Source organism: Bison bison, unplaced genomic scaffold (genome assembly GCF_000754665.1).
Source record: "Bison bison bison isolate TAMUID 2011002044 unplaced genomic scaffold, Bison_UMD1.0 scf7180017864383, whole genome shotgun sequence".
Classification (NCBI taxonomy): Eukaryota; Metazoa; Chordata; class Mammalia; order Artiodactyla; family Bovidae; genus Bison; species Bison bison.
In genome coordinates, this window is record NW_011494955.1 from 1,424,623 (window position 1) to 1,442,462 (window position 17,840).

Genomic DNA, 17,840 nt, shown 5'->3' on the forward strand with positions numbered 1-17,840 from the left:
CTAGAGAAGAAAAAAACACAAGATTCTATCAGTTGATTAAAAAAAAACCATTTGACAAATTCAACACTCATTCATAGCAACAAAAAATTCTCAGCCAATTAGGAATATGGGAAACTTTCTGAACTTGATAAAGAAAGCCCTATGAAGAAAACCTTACAACTAACACCATAGTTTATGATTAAAATCCTAATGTTTTCCCCCTAATATCAGGAACCAGCCAAGGACATGTTTTCTCACTACTAGTATTCAAAATCATATTGGAAGTCCTAGCTAGTGCAATAAGACAAGAAAAGAAAATGATAGGTATATAGATGAGAAGAAAGAAATAAAACTTCTCTACTTGCAGATGATATTTCTATGTAGAAAATCCCAAGCATTCTATCAAAAGAAATAGCAAGATTGTAGGATATGAAAAATATATATATACTAAAGACTATATGGAAGCTGAAAATTTTAAAATCAATGCAATCTATAATTACTAAAAACCACCAAACAAAAAACCCACATCTATATATAAATCTTATAAAAACTGTATAGGACCTATTATTGAGACTTATTAAATAACAATGAAATAAATCAAGAGATAGCAAATAAATATACAGACATAATACATTCATAAACTGGAAGACACAAGACAGCAAACATGCTGACTCTAAACATATTATTCTGCCAATTTAACTCAATTTCTCTCAAAATTCAATAATTTTTCTAGTAAAAACTTACATAAAACTTTATATGGAAATTCAAAATACTAAGAATGCTAAATCAGTTTTAAATAAGAATACTGAAGTTTTAAATAAGAAGACTGAACTGGGAAAAGCACACTCACTTTACCCAATTAAAAGACTTACCATATAACTAGAGCAATCAGTAAACCAGGATTAGTACAGGACCACAAAAAAGTCTGAGTATTAGCTCTTTAAAACCATATAAAAAAAGGTTTGTCTTTTAAAAATCAAAGCCTAAATAGTCTTAACCGGTGCAAAACAACATGCCCATTCATATGTGAATTCTTAGCTCCTTACATATAAAAGCATTTAGCGGCTCAAACTAAAATGTAAGCTCCTTAAGAATAGAGACAATGTTTCAGAACAAAGATGTTGGATGAAAGGTTCCAGACCTGTGTGCCTCACCTTACACTGGATGGCAATGAATGTATATAAAGACGCATAGTACAGGTTCTTTGCCATGGAAACAAAACCCTCTTCCTACCAGTTAACTAAGCAATCTGACAAAGTGCCACAGTTCGGCAAGGAAGTCTGAAAGAAACTTTTTTGCAGTTCATTTTCTAAGTCTCTCCCTTCTTTTTTTAAAAAAAATTCCTGAGATAATAGTGAAATGTAAACTAAGTAAGATGGAGCTGAAGGCTTTCCGAAGTGCATAATAACCACTGGGTCTCTCTCCTTGATGAACTCTCACATGCACAATAAGGCTCTAGGTTGGCTCAATTTCCAATATGAGTCTTTAGACGATAATTAATATCCTGCAATAGTTTTTCTCACAGGGAAGAAAACTGTGGGGTTTCTCTTTGGTATGAATGATCAGATTCTGAGTAAGATGTTTCTTCAGGCAAAAGATTTTCCTCAGTGGTTACATTCAAAAAGTCTTTCCCCAATAGGAGTTCTTGAAGGTTGACTGAGGTTTGCCCACTTGTAAAGGGTCTTCCCACTTCTGTCACATTGACAGGGTTTCTCCCAGTATGAACCCTCTGGTGCTGAGTGAGGGACGAGCTGCGACTGAAGGCCTTTCCACACTCACTGCACTCATAGGGCTTCTCTCCAGTGTGGATGATGGAGTGTCGAATAAGGTTTGTGCTCCAGCAGAAGGTTTTTCCACACTCCATGCATTCATAGGGCTTCTCTCCACTATGAATCCGCTGGTGTCTGGTGAGGCCAGACCTGCGGTTGAAGGCCTTCCCACACTCCGTGCACTCATAAGGCTTTTCTCCAGTGTGGATGCTAAAGTGCCGAATGAGGTCTGCCCGATTACTAAAGGCTTTCCCACATTCTTTGCACTCAAAAGGTTTCTCGCCAGTGTGGGCTCTTTTATGTAAGATAAAAGTGGAACAGTGGGTGAAGGCCTTTCCACACTCAGTGCACACATAGGGCTTCTCCCCAGTGTGGATCCGCTGGTGCCTCTTGAGGTATGACCTGTGGTTGAAGGCCTTCCCGCACTCGAGGCACTCGAAGGGCTTCTCCCCGGTGTGGATGACGTAGTGGTGAATGAGGGCTGCGCTCTCACAGAAGGCTTTCCCACATTCGCTGCACTCGTAGGGCTTCTCCCCGGTGTGGGTCTGCTGGTGCCACATGAGGTAGGACCTGTGTTTGAAGACCTTGCCACACTCAAAGCACTCATATGGATTCTCGCCACTGTGGATGATGTAGTGTCGAATGAAACCCGGCCTATCTCGGAAGGCTTTTCCACATTCTTTGCACACAAAAGGTTTTTCTCCAGTGTGGCTCCTGTTATGTAAAACAAAAGTGGAACGGTGGGTGAAGGCCTTTCCACACTCACTGCACTTATAAGGCTTCTCCCCACTGTGAATCCGCTGGTGCTGTGTCAGGTGTGACTTGCGGTTGAAGGCCTTGCCACACTCCATGCACTTATAGGGCTTCTCTCCGGTGTGGACCATGTGGTGTTGAAGGAGATAAGTGCTCTTACTAAAGGTTTTCCCACACTCTGTGCATTCATAGGGCTTCACTCCAGAATGAATCCTCTCATGTCGAGCAAGGAGGCGTTTCTTATTAAAAACTTTCCCACACTCATTGCATTTGAAGAGACTTTCCTCTTCCTGAATCAGGGGATCTTTACCTGATCCACAGGAGTCACGGTCATGGACAGCACCCCCTAGAGGGACTTGCTCCTCTACGATCCTTGAACACACACCACCAGCTGTCCCTAAGCTGCCACGTTCACAGCTTGGATTCCCAGGGAGCTTCCCATTCTGGGGTTCTATCTCTGGTCTCAAGCATCCTTCATGCCTTTCCAATGGCTCTTCTTGATTGTTGATTTGGCCCAACTGGGAGTCCTCTGAAACTCTTTGTGTTAGCTGTTCTTGGACTGAGGCTCCCTCAAACAGGGATGGCTCAGAAATGGTAGATTCTCTGGTCTTGGGTTTTCCTTTGTCACCTGAAAGAAATTCAACATACAGAAAGACCTGTTAATAATGCCAGCATGGAAGTTCAATATTTCAGTGTTAAAAATGAAGATGAAAATAGTGCCTCTGTGTCTGCCATGTTTCCCTACCTCTGACTCCCAGGATAAGAATTTATTTCTCTCCTGATCTTGGACTGTTAAAACCTTGAAAGAGGGACCCAGAGGAATGGCTCTGTAAGGGGATGGGGTGCTGGAAAAAAGCACAGTCAATTCCAGACGGGATAGTTATGCAAATAAACAACTCATGTGGGTCCAGACAGTTTATGCTGAAGAGATGACTCAGTTCAAAACCTGAAAGACCAACTATATGATCAGAAGGCTACCGTTTGAACCATAAGATAACAACTAGGAAACAGACAAAGGGAAGACAAGGGCACTGAGTCACGCAGGCACTGATTTAATCAGTTGTGTTTATGTAATGAGAGTCAGTGGAATTCTTATGTTGGCAATACTCCATGCATATATTGCCATACATCAATGCCAAGAGGCTAATGAGTCTGATGACGTGGTAGCTGATATTTGGAAGCCCTCCAAAATCTGTTTAAAAAAAAAAAAATCTATTGAAAACTTATTGGACAAAGACTTTGCAACAACTATCTTATAAAAGCTCAAGGAGCTAAAGAAAGATACAGAGAAAGTCAAGAAAACTAGGTAAAAACAAATGGAACTATCAATACAAAGAAAGAAAACCTAAAAAGAAATGAAAAAGAGGGAATTCCCAGGAGACTCAGTAAAGTTAAACTCCAGGCTCTCACTGCCAGGGACCCAGGTTCAATCCCTGGTCAGGGAATTAAGATCTCACAAGCCACAAAGTGCAGTCAAAAAAAAAAAGAGCAAAAGAAATGAGAAATTCAGGAGCAAAAACTTCATTAATTAAAGTGAAAAACTCACTGGAATTATTCAAACGAAAATTTATACAGAAAGAAGAAATAATCTGCCAAATTGAAGATAGAATAATGTTAAATATTGAGTCTAACAAACAGACGAAAAGATTGAACAATAGTGAGTAGAGCCTAAGGCACCTGTGATACACTTAATGAACCAACATACTCACTGAGACATTCCCAGAAAGACAAGAGAGACGGGATCAAAGAGAGTATCTGAAGAGCCGAAGACGTCCCAAAATGGATGAAACGTCCAAGAAGTTCAATGAATTCCAAGAAAAATAAACTCAGACACACACTGAGGAAACTGTAAACAAACTTTTGTAAGGCAAAGAAAAAGTATAGCAAGTACGAAGCAACCTGTTATATACAAGCGATTCTCAGTAAGATTATCAGATTTCTCATCAGAAACTTGGGAGGCCAGAAACCAGTGGTTCAATATATTCAAGTGTAAAACAAACAAACAGAAAGTGTCAAGTAAGAATCCTTAATCCGGCAAAACTGTCCTTTAAAAGAGCAAGGAAGAAATTAAGACATCTCAATATATGAAAGTTGGAGGAGTTTGTTACCACTGGATCTGCTCTGTAAGAAATTCTTCAGGGAGACTTCCAGGGTGAAATGTAAGAACACTAGACAGTAATTCAAAGCCATATGAATAAATAAAGAGCTTTATAATAGTAAATACATGGGCAGTTATAAAAGATAGAATTATTTTGTAACTCTACATTGTGTATTTACATGATTTAGAAGATTGTTTTTTCAAATTGTTAACCTAAAGGCTAGTATTATTATAACTTTAGCTTATAAGTCCATGTGTAGCTTCCTAGAAATTTAAGAGACTAACACATTTAAAAGAATTAGCAGTTTTACGTTTCTAGGCGTACAACATACAAAGATGTAATTTTGTGACACAAACACTTGAAAGGGGTAATGACAGAGCTGTAAAGGATTTTTGATGTTGCTGAAGTTAGGCTGGTATAAAATCATATTAATGGTAAAACTTTAATACATACATCAAATATAATCCCACGATAGCCATAAATACCTAGAGAATGTATGCAGAAGGAAATGAGAAAGGAATTTAAAAGTTTCACTACAAAATATCAACTAAACACCAGACTATAAAGCAAGAATGAGAATCAAAAACTATAATATAGAAATCAAATACCAAAATAACAGAAGTCTCTCCATATCACTAACACTTTAAATGTAAATGGTTAAACTCTTCAATTAAAAAACAGAAATTAGCAGAATTGATAACACATGACCCAACTATATGTTTTCCACTAGAGACTCACTTCAGATACAAAGACACAAACTGAAAGTCAAAACAGGGAAGAAGATTCTGTACAAATACTAACAAAAGGAGAGCAGACAAAATCGTCTACATTAAAATCAGACAAAACGGACTTTAAATCAAAAAAGATTACAAACAACAATGAAAGATATTATATAAGTAAAAGTTATAATACAGCAAGAAAATATGACTGTAAACAACTACATACTGAAAGAAGATCAAAATACATGAACCAAAGAATGAAAGAACGGAAGAGAAAGAGACAACACTACAAAAAACATGGAGGCTTCAATATCCCATCCTGAATAATGGAGAGAACAACCAGACAAAGGGTAAGTATAGAAACAGAAGACTTAACATAAACCAACTGTATCTAACAGATACATACAGAACATTCTACACAATAGCATACACATTCTTCTCGAGTATACATGGAACATTTTCCAGAACAGACCATAGGTTAAATCACAAATTAAATCTCAATAGATTTAAAAATATATCAAAAAAAGTATAATTTGTTTCTAATGAAAACAAACAAAAAAAATACCAAAACTTACAGGATGCAGTGAATGCAGTTGTTAAGAGGGAGATTTGTAGCTATAAACACTTTCAGTGAAAAACAAAAAAGATGTCAAGTCAACAACCTAACTTAACAACTTTAGCAGGAAAAGAAAGAAACTAAACCCAAACTAAAGACACACAGGCAATGGAAAAAGAACAGAGAGCCCGGGAAACACACACGTGGAGCTCCGGGGAATGGAACGAAGGGAGAGCAGTTCACAGTAAAAGCAAAGAACATAAATTAAATGGAGCTAGAAAAATGGGTGACACTGGGAATGAGAACACCGTATTCCTGTCTCACACTATCCTCAAATTCTACCTCACACCAGAAAGAGTTAAATGTCAGGTGCCAAGCTTAGAACATCTTATAATGAGGACATCTTTTTGATATTAGGGATGGAGCAGCACCTATAACTGATCAAAGTATCAGTAATGTACAAAAATTCCTAAAAACAAAAGGCAAATAAGTTAACACCTGGAGTTTTCGATGAACTGACATTTCAAAGAAGAAAATACAGCTGTTCGTCAGTATCCACAGGGGAATAACTGGTGTCAGACACTTTCTGCTCAACACCCAAATCCAAAGATGCTCAAGTCCTTTGCATAAAATGGCAGTTTTTGCATATAACCTACACACATCCTCCTGTGTACTTTAAATTGTCTCTTGCTTGTAATATCTAATACAATGTAAATACTGTGTAAATAATTGCCAGCACAAGGCAAACTCAAGTTTTGCTTTTTCGAGCTTTCTGGGATTTTCTTTTCCCCCAGTGTCTTCAATCCATGCTTGATGAATCCAGAGTCAGAACCTGCAGATGAGGAGGACAACTGTACAAATGGGCCGATAATTACATGATGAGAAGCTAAAGCTTGTGAACAATTAAGGAAATGCAAGGCAAGCTCACCTAAGACACAGTTTTGTCCGTTTGTTAAGCAAAAATAAACGTGCCTGAGAGCATGAAGGACAGAACAGGACACAGTCAGTGGAATCTAGAGAATTATAGATGGGCAGATCTCTTTTAGAAAACCACGGCAATTGTCACCTAAACTTGAAAGTTTGCACAGCTACAATCCAACAATTTTACTCCTAAAAATGACAAAAGACAGGCCTAATCGTGTGCAAGATGACCAATACATACGAATGTTCCTGGTAGCACTGTTTATGAGAATGATGAAATGTAAAAAAGTAAATGCCCTAGAGAGTGGATAAATATGAAACAGGAATATTTTTTATTTGCTTCAAGTGCAGAAACTTGGGCACATTTTTATGTTAAGTAGACAAAGGATAGTTACTAAGGGGCTTCCCTGGTGGCTCAGAAGGTAAAGCATCTGCCTGCAATGTGGGAGACCCGGGTTCGATCCCTGGGTCAGCAAGATCCCCTGGAGAAGGAAATGGCCACCCACTCCAGTATTCTTGCCTGGAAAATCCCATGGACAGAGGAGCCTGGCAGGCTACAGTCCATGGGGTCGCCAAGAGTCGGACACGACTGAGCGACTTCACTTGCACTTTCAGTTACTAAACAAGCAGTAAATAAGAAACACTTTCCCTAAAAGGTGTGACCTAGACTCTGGTTCAAGAACTGGCCATGAAGTGTGCCCAGGTCTCTTCCACCAGGGAAAGGAAAACCACAGCCTGGGAACCTGAGTGCAGAAGGGCTGAGGACCAAGCAGGAGTTTACTGTGGAGCCCTGCTGACACCCCAGGGCCATGCGCTGAGACACCGGCACTGGGGAGGCAGTCCCTGTCGGGAGGGCCGGACGCAGGGCTGCTGGGGGTGGGGCGAGGGTCTGGGGCGGCATCCAGTCTCCAGCCTGCGCGGACGGCAGGACCACGTGCTCAGGCGTAGGAGGGGAGGAGTGAGCACCGGGATGGGTTCTCTGCCAGGCGTGCTCACTGGCTGCCTGAGATCCTCAGGTGGAGGTGTGTGGAGAGCAGGGGGCAGAGGCTGGGATGCCCCTCTGAGGGGCCACCGATGGCCCCACAAACGCTCACAGGCCAGCTGGGCCACGGACTGACTAGGAGTGGAAAGAGCACGCCTCTGCAGCAGCCCCAGCATCACATACGACGGCTCCAGTGCCCTCAGCAGCCCAGACGTGGGCACACAGGACAAACGTCACTGGGAGGCTTTACCCAACAGGAGGAGACGGGCGACAGGGGACAAGGGAGGGCTCCTCGGTGTCTGAAACGATAGTTTGGGAAAGGGGAAGCAGAGGAGTGCTGGAAAGGCGCTGGGCAGGGAAGACATGAACCACACTGTTCATCGTGACTAACGGGACGTGGCGGTACCAGCAGCTCACCTCCCACGAGACACCGACTACGGCTCAGACCTTGTGCTGAGCAGTTTTATGTTTTAAAACTGCACACCCCCAGCAACCCCAGGTCAGAGCGACTACCATTGACTGGCGCCTTCAGGAGCAGACCCCCCTCACCAACCTCCTGCTCCTCTCCTGAGACGGAGGGCTCAGTCACAGCTCTCTGCCCACCCCCCAAGTGTGGCCAAGAGCCCAGTGCCTTCCAGTGGAGGGATCAGAGGGCTGCTGTTTATGGGAGTCAGAGTGGCGTCATCCCCCACTTCTCTGCTAGCTGCAGGGGTCAGGACAACCTGAAGTCACACACTGACGACAGAACGAACCCAGGGCCCCGAGCGGCCGCGTGCTGCAGAGCTCCCCGTGACCCACAGGGACCGGGTGCGAGTCAGAAACAGCGCCTCCACGTGCTTGAGCTCCGAGACGCCGGAGTCCCTCTGACACAGCAGCCAGGCTGTAACTCAGACGAACTTACGTGCAGACACAAGGAGATCCCAAATTTCACTGGGACCACAGAGCTGGTGGTCGGCACGCAGGCCTGAAGCCCAGGACACATCTGAACTCGTACACCGTTGACCTCGGCGAGAACAGAGGGACCTGGGGTCAAAGGGCTCCGTGGCTTCCAGACCACCAGAGGCCCGAACAAGACGCTTCCCAGGGAACCAGGGCCCGCGGCTTCCGGCAGGGTCTCTGCCCACAGCTTGGCTCCTACCTGCACAGGTGCTTCGGGAGAGGTCTCTCTTCACCGTCCACAGCTCCTGCCCGTGCTCCAGCCGGTAGATCAGCTCAGGTCTGGGGACAGGACACCCTGGGCATGGAGAAAAAAGGAAGCCATGGGGGCTTCTGTGAAAACTGGGAAGACCTCTCAGTCTCGTGTGAGACTTCAGGATGCAGACCTCAGAATGAAGCTGCTCCCATGCACACAAAATGTGGAACTGCGACCCAAAAACCAAAGACATGCCACACTGCCATGGAGCTTTTATTCCTAACACTAAATCAAAAGCTAATATACAGTTAACATAGTCAAAGGACTGTGTTCAAGCAACTTAAATGCACCACACTACTTCAAAATTGAAATAGATTTATGATGTCATTTAAACAACTGACATATTTGAAATATTGATTCTTTTCGTTCAAAACAAGGTTACGTGTCTCCGTTGCTAAGTTCCGTTTTTAGAACACAAGCAAAGTTCTGTACTGTTCTTTCTACAGACCACAGGTGAGTCTACCCCAGGGTTTCCTCACAGCATTCTCAGCAAGTACATACTACGATCAGCACTTTTCTTTTTTAGCCATGCAGGATCCTAGTTCAGTGACCAAGGATCAAACCATCACCCTCTGAATCAGGAGGGCAGAGACTCAACCATTGGACCACATTTTTTTAAAAGTTAAAGTTCATTTACAATGTCATGTTTGTATCGGGTGTACAGGAAAAGTGATTCACATACACAAATACCCACACTGCTTTTCAGATTCTTTTCCGTTATAGGTTATTATAAGATACTGAATATAGTCCCTGTGCTGTATTAGAACCTTGTTGTTTATCTATTATTATATATAGAGGTGTGTATCTGTTGATCCCAAACTCTTAATCTACCCCTCACCACACCTGCTTTGCTCTTTCGTAACCATAAGTTTGTTTTCGGAGTCTGTGAGTAGCACCATTTTATAGATAAAAACCATACAGAAAGCAACAATCAGGCAGATAATGTGATGTGCCAAAGAGCCCACAACTGGTGAACGGCTGGGCCAACACGGAGCCCAGGTCTAACCGTCTCGGCTCTGTGTGCTGTTCCACCACAAAGCTACACAAGCCTGCTCCCAGAGGTGCTGAGTGCAGGTCTAGATGATGAAAATCCTGATGAGTAAAGACAGGAGCGATGGTGGTGAGGCTCGCAATGCTACCCTGCACAAAACCTGGTTACTCCAGGCACTGTTCTGACCCTTTCCAGAAAGTTACCCACTTAGCCCTGTTGCAGCCCCGGGAAGTAAACTCCACCTTACTCCGGTTTACCAAGGAGCACCCCGAGGCCCAGACGCAGTCTGTAACTGCCCAGGACCACACAGTTTTTAAGGTGCAAAGCAGGGACTAAACACCAGAGTCTGGCTCTGACCCTGGCCTCCCCAACACCACAATGAGGAGGAAACAGCAGACACCCCTGAGTGGGGTCAGCATCCTGAGACCAAGTGCGGGGCAGCTGTGAGGGAGGGATGTGAGCATCGAAATGCAACTACTGGGAGCAGGGCTGGGGAGGGGCAGACTCAGCAGACTTCAGTATTTCATGAACTGTGAGAAAATAATAAAACTGAGACTCCTGCACAGTGATACGGTCACATCTACTGCCATCAATATTTCACTAAAAAAAAGGATTTTTACTTCAAAGGAACCCCACAGAGGACAGCTTCATGAAGTGAAGGTGTATGTTCCTTACTGTTAAGGTTCCACTGTACGAGGCTCGCCACGGAAGCCGAGTTCCCCTGACTCTCCTGAGGGCCAGGCGAGCCCGAGGATCACACGGGAGGAGCAGAGCAGTGCCCGCATCGGGCCTGCTGTGCGGTCAGTCAGCGACCTGGGTGAGCTCTGACTCGTATTCACAGTAACGCCAGTGCTACAAGTGACGCTTTTTCTGTTTCTCACATCCATTCAAAAAGGGATTCCTGTACAGCAATGGTGAGTGGGAAACAGAAACCCAGAGGCTGAGAAGTCGATAAGTCAACCTGAAAATGCAGCCAAGGGACTGAACAGTGAGAGTTAAGGGCCAGCGAGCCTGCACCACGGCTCAGGGATGGCCCCCTGTTGAAGAGAGGAAATTAGCAACAGTTGGGGGGAAGAAGGGTTAAGTACTGAACCACATTTTCCCTAAAGAAGTCAGGAGGCACGAAAAAGAGTAAACGAAGGCCTTCCTCAGGGTCGTTCCCAGTGCCCCTGATGAAGTGTCCGTGAGCCTTCAGAAATGGGGCTTCTCAGCCTCTGGACAACTGACATTCAGATCCAGAAAGTTCTTTGCTGAGGAGAAGGGGAGAGAATGTGTCTCTCCTGCACAGTGTAAGGATGTGTGGAGGCGCTCCGGGTCTTCACTCAGTAAGTGCCTGTAGCAACTCCATCCCAGTGGTGACAACCTATGTCTCCAGACGGGGCCAAGTGTCCCTGGGGAATGAGAACCGCTGGCTTAGAGGATGTAAATCAGGTGACAGGGGAGAGCTAGTGTGGTGAGGAGGGGCGCTAAGAGAGTTTGTGGTCAGGAAACAGTTGGTGAGGAAGCGAGGTGGCCATGTGCAGAGAAGAGGTGGCCACGTGAAAAGCCAAAATGCCCAAAAACACCCACCAGGAAAACAGAACAGCACCTCAGAGGCCGGAGGCGAGCACGTCAAGTACGTCAGGTAAGCACAGAACTGCAAGGCACCAGTGCGACCAGTCAGTGAGCGTGGGGAGAGCCAGGGGAGGCGGGCGGAGGGATGGGGGCTCGATGGTGGGCATTTCTATTTGTTTAATTCTGTTGTAAATTATCTAAATATGTCAAGCTTTTCCTGATTTTGTTCAACCTCCTCTCACTGACATAGAACACAATCCCAGGTCTCTAAGAACACGCCTGTCTCACCGAAGCCCTGTGTTTACAGCCCTCCCTTCCCTCAAACTGAGCAGCCTGAGAGGACCGTCCCTGAGCTGCTGTCTCTCTACTGTGGCTCTCTGGCCCATGTGGACTGGGTCATGCTCAGCTGAGCAGGGCTGTCGTGTCCACCCTCTGGTGCTGAGGGGCATCTCTGGACTCATCACCAGACCCCAGGACCACTCACTCCCACATGTGACGGGCAGATGCAGCAGACGCTGCCCGATGTCTCCTGGGCACAAAACCGCCACATGCTGAGACGCACTCCTCTCCCAGCTTCTCCTTCTCGGACCAGCAGATGATCCCTGCCGAGACTGAGCGAACATGAGACACCCGTGAAGGCGCAGGAGGACAGAGAAGCCCCCTGACTGAGACCCTGCGGCTAGAAAGGACCTGCTGGCACTGAAGGCAAAGGCCTCCTGGGGCCCCGGCTGCCTCACCCTCTTCCTGGAGAACAGCTTGTCACCCACATCCTGTGCACTCGGGTGTAGGGGACGCCTGGGAACCGGTCTCATTCGGTCCGCTCCCTCTCTGGAATGTGAAACAGGAACTCAGACAGAGGCTGGTCTGTGCTGGGCCCTGGGCTGAGAGGCTCAGGTGGTCACTTCCGCCTCACGGACACCCCCACCCAGAGCCCTGCAGCAGAGAAAGAGCAACAATATAAACACACGAAGAAGTAGAAACAAGGCATCTGGAGCCTTGGAGAGCAGGGATTGGGCTGGTCACTCTGTCAAACTTGCTGGGGTGCAAAAGCCATTCTGAAAAGACAGGGACGTGAGCAAAGCCAGAGAAAGAAGCCAGGACGGAAGACCCAGAAGCCAGGGTAGAATCCTGGTTCTCCTATTCCGGTCCCATGTGGCCCAACTGGAAATGCTGCCTTTGGGTTCTGCAGAACATTCATTTCCTTCCACCACTTTCTAAGAGCCAAAGGGGAACTTTATTCAAAGAGACACAGAGACAGCAGGCAAGAGGAGGTGACTCTCAAGCATGAGTGAAACTGTGAGGAAGCAGGGGGGAGGGAGGACTCCTGAGCCCTTCCTGAGAAGCCAAGATGGAGCCAGGGTCCGGGATGCAGGGGGTCGCCGGGGCCCGCACAGCAGAGCGGGAGCCTTACCCAGAGACACCAGGAGGCCGCAGTTCTCCAGCATCACCTCCTGGTACAGGGTCCTCTGGGCCGGGTCCAGATGCCCCCACTCCTCCTGGGTGAAGGTCACAGCCACGTCATCGAAGGTCACAGACAGCTGGAATGTCAAATACAGATAGCAGCGTCAGCTTTGGGACGACCGGGTGGGCTTGGAGCTTGTCCCTGCGTCGCTGGTAAAGGCGCAGCGAGCCGAGGCCCTCATCGCCGGGCACCTCCTCTGCACTGGGCTGAAGGGGGGTGGGCAGTGCTGTGGGCATAACACAGTGCAGCCCTACTTCAGATCCTGGGCGTGTGGCTCCCGAGCACTCCGAAAAAGCAGGTCACATGGTGGTTTTGGATTCCCACTGCAAATACAAGTTACATTTAGGACTTCCCTGGCGTCCAGTGGTTAAGAATCCACCTACCAACGCAGGGGACATGGGTGTAATCCCTGGTCCACGAAGATGTGACATGCTTCGGGGCAAGCACACCCGTGTGCCACAACTACTGAAGCCCGTGAGCCCTAGAGCCCCTGCTCCGCAACAAGAGAAGCCACCACAGTGAGTCCATGCACAACAACAAAGAGGAGCCGCCCTGCTCGCCGCAACGAGAGAAAGCCTCTACAGCAACGAAGACCCAGTGCAGCCAAGGGTAAATGCAAGTTTTACAATGTTTACACCACGCCGCAGTCCACTAAGGGTGCAATAGCGCTATGGCTGCTGCTAAGGCTTCAGTCGTGTCCGACTCTGCGCGACCCCATAGGCGGCAGCCCACCAGGCTCCCCCGTCCCTGGGACTCTCCAGGCAAGAACACTGGAGTGGGCTGCCATTGCCTTCTCCAATGCATGAAAGGGAAAAGGGAAAGTGAAGTCGCTCAGTCGTGTCCGACTCTTCACGACTCCATGGACTGCAGCCTACCAGGCTCCTCCGTCCATGGGATTTTCCAGGCAAGAGTACTGCAGTGGGGTGCCCTAAGACAATAATTTGGATGCCTTAATTAAAAAGTACTTTGTTGCTAAAAAACGCCAACCATCACCGTGAGCTGTAGCCTTGTTGCAGGCGGAACATCTCAACTACTGTGAGAAACTACCACCATGTGACCCAAAGACACAAAGGAAAGCAAATGATGCAAGGCTGCCACAAACCTTCAATCTGCGAGAAAAACAACAGCAACCAAAGCACAGAATCTACAAACACAACAAAGAAAAGTATGATCACAGAGGACAACAGAAGCCTCCCATGCAGGAGCCCTTGGAAAATGACAGAAGGACTAGGACTGAGGGATGCAGACAGAAGGGAAGCTACAATGTCAGAGGAATGAGCATATAGTGATAATGATACTACAAACAATGGTAAGCACAGCAGCAGGGGCTACCCAGGTGGCTCAGTGTTAAAGAACCCACCTGCCAATGCAGGAGACTCGGGTTCAATCCCTGGCTCAGGAAGATCCCTGGAGAAGGAAAAGGCAACCCACTCCAGGATCTTTGGTGGGAAATGCCTAGACAGAGGAGCCTGGCAGGCTACAGCCCGTGGGGTCACGAAGTGTGAGATAGGGCTGAGCAACTGAGCCACCACCACCTGCGCTTCACTGGTCCTGCTAGTTGCCCGCCCCGTGCTGAGAGCATCACGTCATGTCCAAAAGCAACGAACAGGACTTCCCTAGATGTCCAGTGGCTAATACTCCACACTCCCAATGCACAGGTCCCAGGATCAATCCCCGGTCAAGGAACTAGATCCCACACGCCACAACTAAGAGTTCACGTGCCGCAGCTAAGAACCTGCACAGCCAAACAAATAAACATTAAAAACAAAAGGCAACTAAGTCCCTAGTTCTCAAGTCACCATTTTCACCAGTGACTCCTAACTAAAAACACTCCACAGTCTGCCTTGTAATCTTACTCCCACCACCACATACTGGACATACTCTGTACACTCTCCTGAAACGTGCAGTAGATGCACGACCGCATCCCTGTACCATGAGAACCACTCAGTAAACATAAACAATTCAGCCACCCCACTCTCAGATGAAGAGCCCTACTACTGCAGACCCATCATTTAAATGCTCCAAGACACTGGCTCATGGTTTTTTCACCTTACACAGTGCTCACATCTTTGTATATCAAGTGTTTTTTTTTTTTTCTGCAGCGCTGCTCAGCTTGTGGGACCCTAGCTCCCCAACAAGGGATCAAACCCAGGCCCGTGGCAATGAGAGCGCCGAGTCCTAACCACTGGACCACCAGGGAATTATTAGTTTTCTTGAGTTAATACAATTAAATGTGTGCAAATTCCTAATAAATTGACTGGTTCATACATAGGAATCCTGCAAAAACTCATTTCTGGTGTTAGATAAACTCTTATCACTAGGGACATTTGGGGCAGGCAGGTCAAGAGAAACAAAATTAACTAGGGCCTCAACAATGACTACCAGATGATATGTTTAATTAATTAAAACTCTTTAAGGAAGGAGACAGGGGACGTCCCTGGTGGTCCAGTGGCTAAGACTCAGTGCTCCCAATGCGGGTTGCATCCCTGGTTAGGGAACTAGATCCCACATGCTGGTGTACGTAAATAAAAACATAACTCAAAACTCTCTGGCATATAATCCAACAGCACCCTCCATGACTGTTTAAGCGTGCACCTATGGATGGGCTTTCTCTGGTTGGTCTAAGTTATAAGTGGGGAAAAGAATTAGGGAAAGGGTTAATTATTAATCAAGTCCTGGCCTTTTGCAGCCGAGGAAACAAATGTCACTGTTTCTCTTCCTGGAAGCTCTAAAGATAGGAATTTGACTTCAGGCAAGTCTGACTTAGACCGGGCAGGACTCCTGGGTTATTGACTGTAGATGACGGGCTGGGTTCCTAGGCAGGTTATTTGCCAAAGTTTCAATTTTATACTCCATCTATTTTCCATTTGTATATTCAGGCTTGCGTGTTCTAGGACTAGAGATAAAGTGAGTGACGAGCCAGCTCCACTGGTCTCACACAAACACAACTGCAGAGAAACTCAATGCCTCTCCTGAATTCCACCCAGCTCAGGAGCTCTCTCCGAATCAGCAATGCCAGGAACACCGTCCACTCACCCGCGCCGGGTCCATCCACGCCGCCGCCATCATGGGCCCCTGAGGAGATAGCGGGACCCGGAGAGGCGGCGACAGAGGCGAGTCCCGCGGGTTCAGCCGACCGCCGCTCGCTCCTTGCTCTGGGCGAGGTGGCCGATCACGGGGACGCTCACAGCCAGCTCGAACGCGCGCAAGGGAACCCAAGCCACCTTTCTGCTCATTTGCGAAGACGGCACTGGAAGAAGCCACAGAAGAGCTTTACCCTTCCCGACAGCTGGCGTGGACCGAGCCGTCGCACGCAAATGACGTCCACCACCGGTGGGGCCGGAAGCCCCACCTCCCCGCAGGAAATGCCCCCTCCCTGGGCCGTCATTGGCCCAGCGCCTGCTGCAGTCGCGCAGTGTAGCACTTTCTGGGTAATGTAGTTTTTTCTGTGCAGACAACAGGCAGTGGAGCGCGTGTTCAGTCGCTCGGTCGTGTCCCACTCTTTGCGATTCCATGGACTGCAGCACGCCAGGCTTCCCTGTCCATCACCAACTCCCAGAGCTTGCTCAAACTTGTGTCCATCGAATCGGCGAAACCCATGAACAGTGTGAAAAGGCAAAAATAGCCGCTCTACCTCGATGTAAAATATTTAGGAGATCCAAAGCCCCGAATCAGACCCTCTTCACAGCAGGCACAGCTCGGGGGGAGCGAGGGAGCACTAACGGCGCAGGTGAAAAACCATGAATCAACGTATTGGAGCATTTTTTCTTTTTTCTTTTTGGTTGGGCACAGTGTTCAGAGTCCTAACTACTGGACCGCCAAGGAATTCCCTTGGAGCGTTTAAATGATACATCTGCAATGATGGGACTGTTCATCCGAGAGGAGTGGCTGAATTGTTTGTGGTTCTAGTCATACAGAGATGTGGTCCCGCCTCTGCTGGACATTTCATATTGAGAAGAATATTGAATATGGTGGTGGGAGTAACAAGGCAAACTCTACATGGGGTGTTTTTTAGTCAGAAGACACAGAGGTGAAAAAGATGCCTGCAAGGGTGGAGGACTTCCTGGTGTTCCAGTAGCTTAGACTTGGCGATCCTAATGCAGGGGACCCGGGGTTCCATCTCTGGTCAGGGAACTAGATCCCACATGCTGTAACTAAGAGGTTGCATGCCCCAGGGAGGAGATCAGAGATCCTGAGTGTCCTAAGACCCCGCACAGCCAAATAAACAATTATTTAGGGGGGAAAAAGCACCTGCAGTGAACAAAGAACATGTTTGAGCTCCCCACTGGGTAGTTTGGATATTTATTGCTATTTATTCTTGCTTTTGAATTGTGGTGCTGAGGACGACTCTTGAGAGTCCCCTGGACTACAAGATCAAACCAGTCAATCTTAAAGAAAATCAACTGTAAATATTCATCAGAAGGACTGATGCTGAAGCTCCAATACTTTGGCCATCTGATCTGAAGAGCTAACTCACTGAAAAAGACCCGAATGCTGGGAAAGATTGAGAGGACAGGAGGAGAAGGGGGTGACAAAGGATGAGATGGTTGGATGGCATCACTGACTCAATGGACATGAATCTGAGCAAACCCTGGGAGACGGTGGAGGACAGGGAGACATGGTGTGCTGCAGTCCATGGAGTCACAAAGAGTCAGACATGACTTAGCAACTGAACGTCAGTTTTTGGTAGATGAAGGGAGGAGCTGCCACCGGAAGGACTCGGAGGGGAGGCTGGAAGAGCACTTCTGCAAATGCTGCAAGCAAAAGTTAGATTTCAGAAGAGTTTGGAGATTGGTTTTTCCTGATGCAATCAGAACATGACAACACCACACACATGCTAGTGAATTCATTTGAGAATTGGGT

At 46.8% G+C, this 17,840-nt stretch overlaps 1 protein-coding gene across 1 annotated transcript; it reads right to left on the reverse strand.

Annotated features, from left to right (window-relative positions):
• Positions 1–451: 451 nt before the first annotated feature.
• Positions 452–16,250, reverse strand: ZNF805 (zinc finger protein 805). Its single transcript, XM_010857695.1, has 4 exons — positions 16,014–16,250; positions 12,927–13,053; positions 8,917–9,012; positions 452–3,129 (listed from the first exon to the last, which is right to left on the reverse strand). The coding sequence occupies exons 1-4, from the start codon at positions 16,044–16,046 to the stop codon at positions 1,499–1,501; spliced, it is 1,887 nt and encodes a 628-aa protein (XP_010855997.1). The 5' UTR covers positions 16,047–16,250; the 3' UTR covers positions 452–1,498.
• Between the last annotated feature and the right edge of the window lie 1,590 nt (positions 16,251–17,840).

Excerpts from the sequence above, each read along its gene's own strand:
- ZNF805 (XM_010857695.1), bottom strand. The coding sequence starts at position 16,046 with ATGATGGCGGCGGCGTGGATGGACCCGGCGCGG. Across the intron at positions 9,013-12,926 it reads CGGCCTCCTGGTGTCTCTGG|GGTGTCCTGTCCCCAGACCT; the intron begins GTAAGGCTCCCG and ends CTCCATGCCCAG. Across the intron at positions 3,130-8,916 it reads CTCCCGAAGCACCTGTGCAG|GTGACAAAGGAAAACCCAAG; the intron begins GTAGGAGCCAAG and ends AATTTCTTTCAG.